Source organism: Miniopterus natalensis, chromosome 8 (assembly GCF_054644295.1).
Source record: "Miniopterus natalensis isolate mMinNat1 chromosome 8, mMinNat1.hap1, whole genome shotgun sequence".
Lineage (NCBI taxonomy): Eukaryota > Metazoa > Chordata > Mammalia > Chiroptera > Miniopteridae > Miniopterus > Miniopterus natalensis.
In genome coordinates, this window is record NC_142088.1 from 58,298,300 (window position 1) to 58,316,337 (window position 18,038).

General features: G+C 33.8%; 1 protein-coding gene across 1 annotated transcript in view; it reads right to left on the reverse strand.

Moving 5' to 3' along the window:
• The window catches only part of ACVR2A (activin A receptor type 2A), an 83,554-nt gene that overhangs the window by 24,500 nt on the left and 41,016 nt on the right, over positions 1-18,038 (reverse strand). The window contains exons 2-4 of the mRNA XM_087819865.1: positions 9,984-10,191; positions 5,619-5,728; positions 5,281-5,435 (exon numbers count right to left, since the gene is read on the reverse strand). Coding sequence (XP_087675991.1) covers positions 5,281-5,435; positions 5,619-5,728; positions 9,984-10,191 — 473 coding nt within the window. The remainder of the gene's footprint in view (positions 1-5,280; positions 5,436-5,618; positions 5,729-9,983; positions 10,192-18,038) is intronic.

Consider the following 18,038-nt stretch of genomic DNA (forward strand, 5'->3'; position numbering starts at 1 on the left):
TTGCAAGTTTAACTTAATATTAGCATATTAAATACTTAATAAAATTTACTAAATTTCCTCTATACCCTCCCCAAATAAGAAGGAACATGCCTCCCTAAGCTGACTTATTTGAATGATGATATGCTGTCCTTTCAACAGCTTATTAATTTTAAATGTGTACATACATATAGATTCATGTTCAACAGGAAAATCCTACAAAGCGTTTCAAAGACGGCTTGGTTTCTCAGTGGATAGTAACTTGACATAGCATGAAATGACAACCTATGATTATTTGACTATTAAGGTCAACAGGAGTGTTCTGTATGCCCAACGAGGTATCTCAAACATGTGAAAGCCTTTAGTCCTTACCAGACCAACACCTAGACAAAAATGTCATGACATAAGAACTGAGGAGACCAATGTCATTTAAAAAGTACTAATGTTGCAATACTCTAGTGGCATTTATATAGCCTCTAAAAAATTTAACACGAAGCTAACTTCATTTCTTGCTAAAGGCAGGTAATTTCTGGCCCCTAAAATGCATTCTCTTATCAAGTGGTATTTTTTATCAGCACAAATATATATCTTATAAGAAGGAAACTTAAGCTCACATATGGTTATGAAAGTGAAGCAAACAGTTTTTCTGAAGCCACATTAACCTGAACCACAATAAGGCTTCTTAATAACAGTGTCAATGCACCAATTCCCTCATACTCATGACTCACTGGCACTAGAAAAACCAGTTCATGTTCAGTTTACTCTCTATAGATTGAAAAGACTGTTTCAACACAGGCAAAAGAAAAGTGAGCTAGGTGATACAAATTAAAAGGATGCTTTAAGATTGTGATTAAATAAAGAATTGAATAACGGCATTCTCTTATAAAAGCCTGGGACACTTCAACTTATTTTACCCCCAAGAAATATGGTCTCAAGATTCATCTTAAAGCAAAGCCCTAAAGCACCTAAATGTTTACTAAACGAATCCCTGGGCATACTGCATTATCATCTTAGTGTAACTTTAAATGCAACAAAGTCAACTCAGAAATTCATCACTTACAGAATAGGTATTACATACAAACACTGTGTGAGATACAGTAGTGGTACAAACACACCTTCTCTTCAAGGAGCTTACAATCCAGTGCTAAAACGAAACGTACACAAACGACTAGAGCCTTTCTCAACTGGGGTCACTCACCTGAATCACAGAAAACTGAAACTGACCTGAGCAGTATTTTTTCAGTTCTTTCAAGGATGGTACGTAACTAACACCATTCTAGACGTAGATGGTAGCTGGCTCAGGTCGTAATAGGAGAAAAGAATCAAAAGGCAGACAAAGTGGAAGGTCACGTCATGCTCCAAACTTTATATGCTTTGCTGTCGATCGCTTGAGAACGCTCAAATATTTTTAAGCAAAGAAGTAACATAATGAGACAAGTAAAATCCTATTCTACAGCATTAGTACAGATGAAGAGAGAAAACTGGAAGCAAGAAGACCAGGTGTGATATTATAGAAATAATCTCAGAACCGATGCCATAATGCCCAGTAGGATCAGAAAGGATGAACAGGTGAATGGACAGGAATTTGTAAATGACAGGGCCAAGAGCAGGAGAAATACTTGTCTGCAAGGCTTTCACTCAGGATGACTGGGAAGATAGTGCTACCATGGAATAATGTTATAAACATAGTAGTTACAGGTTATAAAGAAAAAAGAATGGCTTCAATTAAAAAAGAAAAAGTAAAATTACTTTTTCTTAGGCTTTTCACTATGCTAAATTTATTTTAGAACAAGTATTTTTTATTGGTTACTAAGAATCATAATTAAAGACCAGATTTTAAAAAGCATGCATATTCCTGTATCACTTCTTCATAATAAAATATTAAAAAAAAACAGAAGAAATTCTAAACAACTTTATATCATAGAAATAAAGAATCCTATCGTTTAACTACCAGACCCAGCTTAAAGACAGATGCATGTGGACATCTTATTGCTCCAGTATGTCCCATAGGATGGATCATTTTTTCTCCAAGGGGAATAAAAGACTGAGATCAGACCAATGAATGAGTACAGTATATATAACTCTGTCAGCAGATTCCTGCTCTGCTGAGAATCACTGTAAATCTTCAAGTACAGTTCTTACTATAGGAAAGACTCATCAATAAAGTAGTATCATGAGAAGATATCACCACTAACATCTTACAACAAACCAGTTAATCCACAAACCAGCCTTTAGCCAAAGCTCTAAGAAAAAGCTTCCCTAAGAAAATGAATATTTTACATTATTGTCTAAAAGTGTCTAAAGAATTTAGGGAAAGAATGTTCCAGAAATCCACAATAATGTAAGATATTTTCCTAATTGCTCTTGGAATTAAACTTGAAATATGGGGACATGAATATGGGATGAAATACAGAAGTCACCTTAAGATTTCAGATGTGTAGTATATCTCCCCTACCTACTTCTCCTACCCCTCAAAAAAGTCTTGAATGCCAACTAGGCACTGGCACTATCAACTCAGACACATAGGAATCTACCTACAACCCAGTCAAAGTTCATAAACCCTATTCTAAAATGTGCTAAAAAATTTTTTGATGGAAAACACATGAATATGACCTATGTATCTATGGCTTATTTTTCCTTTTGCCTATTGGAGATGATGTGATCACATTATTGCTCATTTTAATAGTCAAACTAGTCACCATCCAAATGTAGGGAAATAAATTAGCCTATAGAATGATTTTGAGATGGCAGGGATGTTTAGAATCATCTGAAACCCCTGAAGCAACTGCTCTGTGGAAAAAAAGAAACAGAACAGCATAAGCCATAAGAGCAAAGCTTTAGTTGTCAGAGTCTTTGGTTTAGATTCCAGCTCTGATACTTGTGAGCTTTGCTATGTCTCAATTTCTTTATCTATAAATGGGGATTATACTATATAAACAACCCTGTGAGGTAAAATCTAATCAGTGCTTTCCATGCCTGGCTAGTCACCAAAATCACCAGGGAAACTTATTAGAAACATAATATCCTAGGCCCCACTTTATACTTTTAGGGGTGTGGTCCACCAATTTGTATTCTTTAACAAATTCTAAAGATGATCCTCATATCCCAGTCACAATTTGGAAATCATGGGGGAAAATTATATGTTTTATATACTTTTATATATTCTTATCTAATTTATATATTTCTACATATACATAACTTACCAGTACCCTGGTACACTAATAAATGTTCAATAAATGCCTGACGTAATTTTCAGTAATTATTTTGAAATAGATAATACTGAGTATTTTATAACAAGATGACCCTTAAGTAGTCTTGCAGAACTAGTTGACATAACTTCTCACCAAAAGTGAGACTGAAAGGGTGGCATTATACTTGACGAGACACTGTGAAGTTGACGAGACACAAAAAAAATTCCACACGGATGAGAATGCTCCTTTTCCACAGCATAGTTTATGTCAGAAGGAAAGCAAAATGTCAGGCATGTCTTATATTCTTAATAACAAAGGTTGACCATTCCAGGTCATTCCATCAAAAAACCTTCAAACTCACTCCTTATTTTTTAGTAATTCATACAACTTATCCAAATTCACCATAGAACAATGCAAGTATTAAATAAATTGAGCACAGTAACATTAACCATGGCAGCAAATATCTAAAACCCACAGAGATGGATACTATTAAAGATCCCTGGTTCTTAGTAATTTATGAATAACTGCATCTTTTCTTTTTAAAAGTATAAACTCTAGAATTAGCATTTCTAAATAAAGTAGACTTATATATAATATCCAGTCCTTTAAAAAAAAAGTCCAATGATACTTTCATATCAACATTGTATACAAATCAGTATTACTTGTAAGATTACATTATTGTCCTTAGAGTTCTACTAAGAAACAACAAAATTGTTTTTAAATGCAGTTTCCAGTTTGTTTCCATTACACCACAAATGTAAGGTACATTTGAACTCCTAAATGTAGGTATTTATTATTAAAATAGTTACCACCAACAGAAGGTAAAGTGCATCATCCTATGGCCTTATAGAGTAAACTACATATATTTATTGGACACTAAAATTTTTTATAATATGTTTTAGAGATTATTTTATATTAACCCACAACTTAATTACTAATGTTTAAATGTTAAAATATCTCAGTTGTACAAAATAGTGTGTTTAACCTAATTAAATAAGGTATTTTTACCTTTGAATTTATTTTTCCATATACACATCCTACAAAGATTATGGGGATCAACCACCTAATGCTAACAGATTGCTGCAAGTACTGAGAAAGAAATATGTTATGTAAATAAAGCTTAAAGGGAAGAAGTTGTTTTGGTCATTAAGTTATAGGACTTTACCATTTTCTTCTATCAAGTTTTAACCATTAATCCTACTGTATTAGAGAAACAAAGTTAAACAAAGAGATCCAGAGGAGGAGGTAATCTGATCTTAAGAGTTAAAAGAAACACAGTAAAAACTAGAGTTTAAAAATGTCTCAAGCAAGTATAACCAGAAGTTATCACCTTTGCTCAGCCAGTAGAATATCAACTACTTATATTAAAAGTCCTTGTAAAGCACTGGACCAGAACCAACTGTCTAAATGGCAGAGATGAGAAAAATTTCATGCATTTAATCTGGCTACCCACCACACCTATATTTTCAGATATATTCCAGCTCAGAGAAGTGAGAATCAAGGGCATTAAAAGAAGTTTTTCATCTTTAGTACACACTTCATATGCTGCAAACGAAAATATACTTGGATCTACCAACAACACATAATGAGAAACACTGCTCTTCTGTTCCTTTTCCCCAAAACACTTACATGGATATATCTTCCTGAAGCCTTTGTGAAACCTCTTTTCCACACTTTCTTGGTTACCCTACTCGGTCCTACCCATGGTTAAAAGGATATTTTGGCAAGTAGCCTTGAAAAAGGCACAACAATTTAGGAATAGAGGAGAGAATGGAAGGGGGGGAAAGGTTATGTTTTCCCTTCTCCATCAACCAGTACTTCTTAAGAAACAAAGCAGGGTGGATCTCACACTGTGAAATATTACAACAGTAAAATTCTCCCAAGGAGAACAGGAATGGAAATACCCTTCAATCTAGTCTGCCTCAACACTTAAGTTCAGGACATAACAAATTAATAAGTTTGCAAAATTAGCTATAGTGTCCATGACAATAAACATTCAAAAATTAACTACAAAGGAAAATGAATTGTAACAACCTGGTGGGTTTTACCACAGTTATAGTCTTTAAAAATATGCAACTTAAAATAGCACAAAGTATGAGACAAATAAACTTACTTGAGTCGGAACAAGTACAGGAGGGTAGGCCATCTTATGATGCCTATACACCCAAAATGCAAAGATGATGATCCCCGCAATTAACATAAGTGGCACCAAGGAATAGAGCAAGATGTTGTAATAGGGTGGCTTAGGTGTAACTGGATTTGAAGTAGCTGTGGAAAGGGGAGGAAAAAACAACTCAGATTTAATCTATAAAATTCTACAGTAAGTATTCATTGTAGGATCCAATTTTAAGAGAAAAATAAAAGGGGAGGTAGGAGTAAATTATTCAATCAACATGAATATACTGTTTTCAATCTACCAAACAGACCTATGTATTTTCCCTGGGAACTTACGCTGTGTGACTTCCATCTCCGGAAAATAAGAAAACCTTTCATTACACATATTGCCCTCACAGCAACAAAAATATACTTCAGGGCTGTCTTTTTTCTCTATACAATCAGTCCTGTAAACAAACAAAGGGGAATAATTAAAATCAACATTATTATACTGAATCTACAATAGGTGTTTTTCTCGTTATTCTCAGAGATAAAATAATAAGTCATTTATAGTTAACTTCAAGATTTCTTAAAATCCAAAACTGTTCCTAGAATTCTGTTACTAAATCTCATCAGAATAAAACAGCTAATTTTATAACAATCACATTGGCTCCTTGAGACTGTTGCTTTAACTTGGTTTTTAATGATCAATCTAACACAACCATCTATTTTGTTTTTTGTTTAATTATTGAAAAACTGAGAGAGGAACCTAAGCCAATGAAGAAAATTGGTGTAGGAGTGCTTTTTCTCACAAGAAATATAGCTTTGCCATTTCAGGAATACAAAAACTGAACACTATATATAAAACTGTAACTGTGTACATATAAACACATAGACACACATATGTAAACACAAAAATACACAAATACAAAATGATGCAAGTTCACACCTCATAGAAGAACACATCAGAGACCCAAACTGGGCTTGGGAATTAAGAGTCATTTTTTGTAGCAGTAGATTTAAATACCCTGAACACAATGAACAGGGTTAAGATAAGCAACAAGAACAATATGTAACAACAAACATATGTTAGAACCTAGTAACTTATCCCAAACTGGGGTAAGTCCCAAGACGCCAGTGGATACCTGAAATCAAGGATTGTACCAAACCCCATACATACTTTATGTTTTTACCTATATATTAATACCTATGGCAAAGTTTAATTTATATATTAAGCACTATACTGTAATAAAAGTTATATAAATGTGGTCTCCCTCCCTCTCTCTCTCTCTATCTGATAATCAAAACAGCTACTAATGCCCAGCTGGCATGGCTCAGTGGTTGAGCACCAACCTATGATCCAGGAGATCAAGGTTCAATTCCCGGTCAGGGCACATGCCAGGGTTGCAGGCTCAATTCCCCAGTAGGGGGCGGGCAGGAGGCAGTCGATCAATGACTCTCTCATCATTGATGTTTCTCTCTCTCTGTCTCTCTCTCTCTCTCTCTGAAATCAATAAAGACATATTTGAAAACAAAAAACAAAAACAGCTACTAATAAGTGACTAATGGGCAGGTGGCATATACAACATGCATATGCTGGACAAAGGGATAATTCCAGTCCCGGGTAGGACAGCAAAAGATTTCATCACAGCACTCAGAACAATATGCAATATCAAACTTATGAATTGCTTACTTCTGGAATTTCCCATGCAATATTTTTGGACCAAAAAATGACACCCTTAATTCCCACAGGTAACTTAAACCACAGAAACCAAAACTGCAGCTAAAGAGGGACCACTGTACTTTTTTCTTTTTAAAAAAAATATATCTTTATTGATTTCAGAGAGAGGAAAGGAGAGGGAGAGAGAGAGATAGAAACATCAAAGATGAGAGAGTCATTGATCGAGCCCACAACCTGGGCATGTGCCCTGACCAGGAATCGAACCCTGATCACCTAGGATCCTAGGTCGATGTTCAACCGCTGAGCCACACCGGGCCGGGCTGTACTTATTTTTTCTTTAAAAAATCAAACATTTAAATATTGCTAATAAACATCAGGTAGATTTAAAGACATATGTTACAAATAAACTGTGACCTTTAAGGATGGTTGTTAGAATAATAAGGTTGAATTTAACTTTAAAATGAAAAGCTCAGGATATTTCAAGGAGAATTCAGCTTTAAAAAAAACCAAACTTTAAAATGAAATTGATACCAACATCTATTTAGTAGAAAGTAAAAGACAAATGAAAGCTAACCTTTTTCAACAACTTATCAAAAGAAATGTATATATAAATTTAATAAATATTTAGAATCATGCCTCAAATTATAGGCGGTAAATTAACCTAGCCTAATTATTTTTTGCCATCCAATTTCACTCTTCTTTTTATTATTCTTTTCCTCCACACTTTCACATTTCTTTAATCTTCTCCTTTCTCCTACTTACTATCCTTAATATCTGTTATTTTAATCAAATTCGGAGCATAAAAACGAAAATTCACATACTTTTAAATTAGCATTTAATCCCTAGAAACAGAGCTGGTGTAGTAATTATCACTGTAAGAGCAAGCATTTGCACTGAAAAACCCACACCCCATTACTGATCAAAGTTTAACCTCCAGCAATACTCATTTTAGGTGAGAAGCACAGTATCATTTTACTGCAAAAACAAAACAACAAAAAACACACACAAGAACCAGAAAAACAAGAATCCTTGACTTCAACTAATTAATGATAGATAGTTTTGGATAAAGATGATTCCCAAATCTTATCCCCCCCCTTCGACCTTTTTTAAAAAATTGAGATATAATTAACATATAACATTGTATATTTTTCAGGTCTACAACATAGTAATATGATATCTGTATAAACTGTGAAATGATCACCACAATAAGTCTAGTTAACATCCAACACCACAGAGTTATAATTTTTTTCCATGTGATAAGAACTTTTAAGATCTACTCTTTTAACAACTTTCACATATATGATACTATATACTGTACTATACAACACTAAATATAGTTACTATGGAACTATAGTAACCAAGCTGTACATTACATGTCCAGGACTAATTTGTTTTATAACTGGAAGTCTGCACCTTTTTTCCCCCTTTCAGCTATTTCAACCACCCCTCACCCTCAGCCTCTGACGACCACTCTGTATCTATGAGTTTTGGTGTTGTTTTGTTTCATTGTTTTTTTGATTCACATATAAATGGCATCATATGGTTATTTGTTTTTCTCTGACTTATTTCACTTAGCATAATGCCATCAAGGTCTATCCAAGTGGTTTCAAATAGCAAGATTTCCTTCTTTTATGGCTGATTTCTATACATACAATAGAATATTATGTATTTTATATATTATATATTAATATATAGTGTGTAATCTTAATTTTAAGTATTACATATATATATCACATTTTCTTTACCCATCAATGGGCAGTTAGATTACTTTCACATCTTGGCTATTATAAATAATGTTGCAATATATATGAAGATGCATGTATCTTTTTCAGTTGGTGTTTTCATTTTTGGATAAATATCCAGAAGTGAAGTTGTTGGAACATAAGGTAGTTCTATTTTTAATTTTTTAAGGAACCTCTATACCATTTTCTTAGTGGCCCTACTTACCTTTCATAATAGCAAATGTCACTTAATGATCACTTCTGTTAATAGAAAGGCTAATAACTGAAATGCAGCTTAAATATATAATTATAGAGGAATAATACCTGGAAAATTCAGGTTTGGAAGTATACCCTAAATACTAAATATACGCCTAAATAATTATTTTAATTTCTTGTAAAAAGTGGAGTTAAATAAATTTTTATGGTCTTATTCAATGCATTTTGCTATTAATCACATGTAGCCAATCAACAACAGATTCATGGTAATCAATTGAAGTACGTAAAAGCAGATCAGAAAGTATCTAGTGTTCCATGAGCATATATCTTTTTTTTGGCCCCAAGAAGTCTGGTTATCTAGGACTTGGCAACCCCTGCCAGTCACCAGCATCCATTCACAGTGAAAATCCTGTGGCCCAGGGAGTTTAAGTGATCAACTCAACATCTATGGGACTCCTTAGAGAAAGATCACGAGCAGTCAACTGCATGCCCACTGAATTTCATCGCAAGTACAGAATAAAACAATTTAAACACAATCTTTTAAATAAAATGTAGTTTTCTATGAGGACTGTGTTAGTTCTGATGTAATTCTGAACGTCAAGTTAAAACGTCTCTTGGGGTAAAGAACAAAGGCCTACTTTGCAAGGGAAAAAAGGAAAAAATGTAATAAGATCAATTTCTTCCAGATACATAAAGAAGAAAACTAAAAGGAAATTAAATACTATGATTAAGCTTTAGTCTCCTTGAGAACAGATTTTCAACAGATATATTCTCTGTTAAAGCAATTAAAAAAATCCTTTTTCCTTGAAATTGGCATTTTATAAAACATTTATAACCTAACAATATAAAGAAAAATATTTCTTATCTATATTTCTCACTACTTAGTAAATTATCCAAAGTATATCAAAGATAAAACATAAACATGTCTTTTATTATTTTAAAACACATATCTTATCATTAAAGAATGTTATAATGGTCTTTATAATCCCATCTTTAAAAAAAAAAAGGAAAGTAAAAATACATGCATCAATCTTTCCCCTTTAAAAAGGGTGGTGGTGGTAAAAATTATTCAACGCTATCATAAAAAATGAAATGTTTCCTTACCTGTCATAGCAGTTGATATCATCCAGCCAACAACCTTGCTTCACTATTTCAATGGAACCAGAAATATTCTTCCAGGTAGCAAAACAATGTCTCCGTTTATCTTTGTCACCATAACAGGGTTCAACGCCAGTTCGATTGGTTTTATCTCTTTCCCAATTAGCATTATAGAAAATACACTCCTGAGTTTCTGATCTACCAAGTATAGCACCTATAAGATAATAAAACAACAACTTAATGTTTAACTGCATTGGCTATTAAAATAAGAGATTGTCTCCCAATATACTAACTTTAGATCCTCAGAAAATATCAATAATCTACTGTCTTCCTAGTGTTACAACATTAAGTTAAGCTTTCCAGGTCAATCACTGCATTTTAAGTATAATAAACATAATGGAAAGTGAGTACATATATCACAAGATTTCTCTGGAAAAGACCAGTTTCACTTTACTAAAGACTGTCCTTGATGAAAAGCAGTAAAATTGTTCATTTTATTGAATCTTAACCTTTGAGTAGACTTCAATATTCTGTGTGACAAAATAGGAATTAAAGCACTTCTGCTGCTTACTGAAAATGGATGCCTCAAGAAAAATCTCTTGCATGACTGAGTTGTGAAATAAACCAACCATGGTTATTCAGACTTGGTTATTTGACAGACAGGGTCTCAAAAATGAACCAAGTAAACCAGATACGTCAAGAAAAGCAACTGACAGTATGCATCACCAATGATAAAATTTAAATTTTCAAACAAAGAATTTTGAAAAATTTGTATCTGCCACCATTAGCATTACACCTTCCCAACACTTAAGGAACTTTTTGATGGTATCAGTGATAATTAACAAATGTTACATTTAAATATTGAATAATGAAATGTGCCAATATTTAGGTCTACATAATTCAGAAAGCCAATACTTTTCAAATGAATTATGTGTGATGTTACAAAAGCATACACAAGGGGAAAAATCTGTTGAATGTTCAAGATAGCCCAATACATTTTAAAGTTACAGAGGACAAAGAGTTCATTAATGGTTGGATTCTTCACTTATCTAACTTCAAACAAATTATCTTTTGTCTTGTATGGAAAAGCAAGGGAACAGAAATATCCAAAATAATTCTGAAAAAAGAGGTACAGAAGAGAATTCATACGTCCTGTTTTTAAGACTTACTATAGGTCCTGTCCAAACTCACTCAGCCCCCGTGGAGGGAGCCACAGGCTGTGAAGTGCAGAAAGCTTCAAACAGGGTACTCAAGGCCAGTTACAAACAGTGCCTGCACCAGAGATGATCCAAAAGACTGGGAGTCCTAGCAGATCTACCTAATACATAGAAACAAATACAAACAAGCAGCCAAAATGGGGAGACAAAAAACATGCCCCAAGTGAAAGAACAAATGAATTCTCCAGAAGAAGGGCTAAGTGAAATGGAGATAAGCAATCTATCAGATATAAGGTTCAAGAATACTGATCATAAGGGAGCAACAGCATGAGAAAAGATATGGAAACTATGAAGGAAATTAAGAATGACATAGTAGAAATAAAAGGTACATTGGAAGGAATAAACAGCTGATTAGGGGAAGCTGAGGATCAGATCAACAAATTAGAAGACAGGGTAGAAAAACTCAATCAGAGAACCAAAAAGAAAAAACAATTAAAAAACAGGAGGACAGTTTAGGGGAGCTGTGGGACAACATGAAACATAACAATATTTGTATCACAGGACTGCCAGAAGATGTAGAAAGCAAGCAAGAGTTAGAGAACCTGTTTCAAGAAACAGTGGCAGAAAACTTCCCTAACCTGGTGAGGAAAAACGTCACACAAGTTCAGGAGGCACAAAGACTCCCAAGCAAGAAGAATCCAAAGAAGCCCAGGTCCAGACACATCATAATTAAAAGGCCAAAATTTCAAGACAAAGAGAGAATTTTAAAGGCAGAAAGAGAAAAGCAACCTGTTACTTACAAAGGAGCTCCCATAAGGCTGTCAGCTGACTTCTCATCAGAAACACTACAGGCCAGAAGGGAATGGCATGAAGTATTCAAGGTAATGAAAAGAAAGGATCTGAAACCAAGACTACTCTATCCAGCAAGGCTATCATTCTAATCAGATGGTGAAATAAAGAGCTTCCCAAACAAAAAAGGCTAAAAGGAGCTTATCACCACCAAACCAGCATTGCAAGAAATGTTAAAGGGACTGATGTAATAAGAAGTTGAAATAGAACAAGAAACATAGGCATAAAGAAACAAAATGGCAATAGATAAGTACCTATCAATAATAACTTTAATATAAATTGATTAAAAATGCTCCAATCAAAAGACATAAGGTAGCTGAATGGATAAGAAAACATGACCCAAATATATGCTGTCTACAAGAATATAACCTCAGAACAAAAGACACACAAGCTGGGGGGAAAAAAACTTCTGGAGGGCTTTAAAGGAGAAATCGACAGCGATACAGTCATAGTAGGGGACTTTAAGACCCACTGACTTGACTGGATAGATCTTCCAGACCAAAAATTCAACAAGGGTGACTCTAAATATCACACTAGATCAGATGGATTTAATTAACATTTACAGAACACGTTACCCCAAAGCTGCAGTATATACATTCTCCTCAAGTGCACATGGGACATTCTCAAAGACACCCACATGTAAGGACACAAAACAAGTCTCTATACGTTCAAGAAGACTGAAATCATATCAAGCATCTTCTTGGACATTTACACCATGGGATACCATGCAGCGGTAAAAAAGAAGGATCCCTTACCCTTTGAGACAGCATGGTGTGGCCTGGAGAGTATTATGCTAAGTGAAATAAGCCAGTCAGAGTAAGACAAGTATCACATGATCTTACTCATATGTGGAATCTAATGAACAAGATAAGCTAATGAATAAAATAGATCCAGAGATATAGAAGAATGGAACTGATGAATCTCAGAGGGAAGGCAGGGATGGGGGGTTGAGGGGAGAGAGAAAAACAAGACTTTCTATAAAACTTCAGCAATTATGACAGTGTGGTCTTAGCGAGAAGGCAGACAAATGCACCAATTGGACAGAATAGAGAATCCAGAAATAGACCCACACATGTATGGTCAATTGATATACGGCAAAGGTACCGATAAATGTCACTAGAGAAAACATAGTCTTTTCAACAACTGATTCTAGAACAATTCGACATCTATATGTAAAAAAAAAAAAAAAAAAAGATCTCAACTCAACTCATTATCTCACGCCATATGCAAAAATTAATTCTAAACAAATCATAGACCTAAATAAAACCTAAAGCTGAAATTTCTAGGAAAAAAACAGATGGAAAATCTTTGTGACCCTAAATTATAAAAGATTCCTTAGAACACAAAACAAATGAGCTATAAAAAAAAAAGTGACAAACTGAATTCCATTAAAATTAAAACTTCTATTTGAAAGTTAAGGATAAAAGTCATAGACTGGCAGAAAATATATGCAAACTATTATCTAAAAAAGAACTGATATTCAGAATATAGAAAAGCATCTCACACTAAAAAAAACTTACACTACCCAATTTCTAAAAAATGGTAAAAGATTCATATAGATGCTTTGTCAAAGAGGTATGAATGGAAAATACCACATGAAAAGATACTCAATTCATATTAATAATTAGGAAAATGCAAACTAAAACAAAATCTAATATTAATTACAATAACTAAAACAAACACAGCAAATCTCAAATGTTGATAAATATGTAGAGCAACTGGGTAATTCACACATTGGTGATGGAAATGCAAAACAGTCCAGTCCTTTGGGAAAAGTCTGACAGTTTCTTATAGTTAAACATCTACCTAGCAATCGCATGCCTAGGTATTTACCTAAGAAATGAAAGCACAATGTTCATGAAAAAAATCTGCTGTTCATTAGAATCTCCTATATGTCTGAATGCCATTTTGTAGGCCCAGGGAATGAGTACCTGAAAAGTACATTGTGTGTGAATGTGTGTGTGTGTGTGTGTGTGTGTGTGTGTGTGTGTGTGTGAGTGTGTCTTGATGTGTGTGCTTTCTTGTTGGTGGTGGTTTGTTGGTTTTTTTTAGCAAAGACCCACTGGTAATCTTAGTTCCTTCTTAGTTAATTAAGTACCACTGGCTTAGTAGACTGTGACAAAAACTTGGACCTTAGTTCATAAACTATGACCTTGAACAAGTTATCAAACCTTTCACTACCTTGTTTCCACATCTGATTCAATTTCTATAATAATTCCATAATTAACATGAATAATTTCCTAGTTTCATAATTCACACTCAGCCTAGTTACAGTAAATCAGTAAGTCCAGTCAAAGAATCCAGTATCAGTAACAGAATCCAACAATGTATTTTTTTAAAATACACTACAATCAATTGGAATTTCTACCACGTATGCAAGATTGGTACAATATTCAAAAATCAGTAAGTGCAATTTGCTAAATCAACATGCAAAATTAAGAGAAAAACCATATAGTCAATTAGTACACCAGAAATAGAAGAGAAATGCCTCAAACTCACAAAAAGCACCTACAAAAAACCTACATACAGTAGTAACATGACTGAACACCTTCCCTCTAAGATCAGAAATAAGCAATAATGTGTTCTTATGTAACACAGTACTGAAAGTTCTAGCTATTGCAATAAGGCAAGAAAAAAATTAAGGGGATACTGACTGGAAAAAGATATAAAATGTTTCTATTTTCAGATGGCATGACTGACTGAAGGAATTTAAGTCCCAAGGAATCTTAAAACACAATAATGTTAAAACTAGTGAGTTCAGTGAGGCCACAGGATACAAGAGCAACACACAAAACTCAATTGCATTTCTAGCTACTGAAAGAATGAACAAATGGGACTGAAATTTTAAATGCAATATAGTTACAGTTGCTCCTAAGAAAATAAAATACTTAAATATAACTTAACAGAACATGTATAGGATCTATATAATGAAGATTTTAAAATGTTGATGGAAGAAATCAAAGACAAATACTTGGAGAGACATACTGTGTTCATGGATTGAAGACTCAACATAATAAAGATGTCAATTCTCTCTAAATTAATGTATAGGTTTAATCCAACTCATATCAAAATCTCAGCAACTACCTTTTTGACATAAATAAGTTTATTCTATCATTTTTGGGGAAGAATAAAGTGGGAGAAATCACTCTTCCTGATGTTAAGTCTTACCCTATAGCTGCAATAAGCATGACAGTGTGGTACTGGCAGAAGGACGGACACAAGATCAATGAAACAGATAGAGAACCCAGAAACAGATCCATACAAATATGCCAAATTAATTTTTGAAAAATGATCAAAAGCAATTCAAGGGAGGAGAGCGAGCCTTTTCAAGAAATGATGCTGAAGCAATGGAACGTGGTTCAAGAAATATTTCATGAATGCCCTCTCCTTTACTGTCCATCATCATTCTAGAAGTTCCTAAAAGTCTAGCTCTCACAAGAAGCCTCCCAGGTTAATCTCACATATGTGATAATTTTCTTGTTTTTTTGGTAGATATAACAAAATCCTAGACATCCTTTAAAGTCCTTTAATCAGGGCTTCTCCTTCCCCCAAAATGCACACTACTTGCAATCCAATATAAAACTTTTTATTTTATTTTTATTCACTGTTTTTAATCACTTGTCTATATATGTTCTTTTACATGTCAGAATGCCATTGGGTGTAAGACTATTTACTTGCCCTTCAAACACAGACAGTAGTTAATGAATAAAATATAAAAATGCAACGTAACAACTGAATAAAAAACCCACCAACTACTACTACTACCCACTCTTCTGAAAAAGGCAGATGGAATTAAAGTATATTGTACAATTATGAACTGCATTAATTTCTTTTCTAATTAAGACAATGTTTTTCACAGCCCTGTGACCAGCCTTACCCTCTCACAATTTTCCTATGTATACAGCCAACATTAAACAGAAAGAAAAGAATTGTTTTGACAACTTACAAATCTGAGTCCCAGCTCTGAAAAAGTATTGTAATGCTATACGAAACTATCAACAAAGCATTGAGGATATAGTGTAAACAGGCATGCAACTGAATGCCTTCCCTAAACTTGTTACTTCCAACGGGTAACTTAGTCCTCTAGAAAAGGTTGACGAAGTTTCAAAAATAATAAATTTAACTTGAAAAAAAGTATTGCTCCCTTTTCACATGTCACTGCTTCCTGCCACTTAGGGGTAGAACACACGTCCAAAGAAAATCAGCTATGGAAGGAAGATCAAATTGAATGATGCTTTTAATCCCAAACATTTTATACTATAAATAAAAAATAAAACTATCAAAAATAGTATACAAGAGAATGACTTTAGGTAAATTAAGTAACTGGGAAATTCTGGAATAGTAAAATCTCTTCATGGCACCAAGAAACCCTAAAATAAGTGAATGTAGACAGCATTTTATTAGTTCAACATGAAAGCTTCCCCAATTTTCCCCCAATGAGAAGATTTTTTTAAAATTTTTGACCAACTTGAAATATACGAACCTCTGTATATTTATATGAAACATTCCAGTGTATACTTATTTTAACTCATTAACTTAGTTTTATAAATGTTTTAAAATCATAAAGCACAAAAATTTACAAAACAATTTTGTTCAAACTTCACATACATCTTTCAACAAGTATAATCTCATTACTTTTTTTTGAGTCATCTAAAAGTATCAAAATGTGAATAATCTTTACTTCTGTTTAAGTTTTTTTAAGAAGCAATACCTTTTGAAGTTATATAAACTACAGTCACTGGAAATGTTTTTCCAAGCCACAAATATCCAAAACATAGTACTGAGAGAGTGGTTTTTCCATTGTTCTATAGGTATATAAAAGTAACTACTTACAATATTGATTTTTAAATTGAGCTTTTAAATTTTTTTTTACAACCTTTGTAAACAGTTTACAACAAACTATGACAGTCAGTCACCCCTCCCCATGAATAATTGCTTATCTGTTAAACTCTTATCCCCTTCTACCTACTCCCTCCAGACACCTCCATAAACACTCAAAACTAGCACTGAATAGCATCATTTCAAGGTTGCCTGTCTTCTTGAAACACTGTATTTTTATTCAAAATACAATTATTGAGGGAGTCTCAAATATGAAAAACTTTGTAAGGACTCAAATATAAAATGACTCTTTTTCTGAGGAATAATCTTTTAAAGAAAACTTTGCTTTATATAGAATATACACATAAAAAATTGATTATATACTTGTACTATAGATTAAAACACCAAGGTAAAGGCGATAAATAAATGCTGTAAGAATTTGAAGATTAAAACCTAGGACCACCATTAGACTAAGAGCTTCTAGAACAAACCCTGGTATCATCGTATCACCAGTGCTTGGAACAGAACAGTACAGGTACTCAATAAATGTGCACTAAATCAATTCACAGGGACAAAGAAGAAAGGGAAAACTTTATAGAGGAAATGGGACTAAGGCAGGGCTATTAAGGAGAGACAGAATAGGGTAAACAAAGGCAGGGGAGACCATAACCAAGCAAACAGGGTTGTGAATACTGTGAGTGAGAAGACTGTTCTCACTAGATATAAGTGGTCTATATTCTTTAGTATTGGGTATAATCTAGACAGGTCTGCAAGACATCAAAACTTAAAAGAAAGAATAGAAATTTTTAAGATTAATTTGAAGCCTGGCCAGGTGTGGCTCAGCAGCTGAGCATCAACCTAGGTTCCAGGAGATCACAGTTCTATTCCCAGTCAGGGCACAAGCCCAGGTTTCGGGCTCAATTCCCAGTTGCGGGTATGCAGGAGGCAGCCGATCAATGATGAGTCTCATCACTGATGTTTCAACTCTCTCTCCCCACACCCTTCCTCTCTCTAAAATCAATAAAGATATATTTAATAAAAAAATTTGTTTTAATTAATTTGAAAACAATGAGTAGACTGTTGGAATGGAAAGAAACTCAGTAAGCCGTACTAACTACCCAATAAAAACCAAGGGTATATAATATCCACGCTGACCAGATGGCCAGAGGTATCAAAAGGAGTGGCAAATTATAATACAGAGATCAAGTTTTTGCTTTCCACAGATAAGAAGTACAAA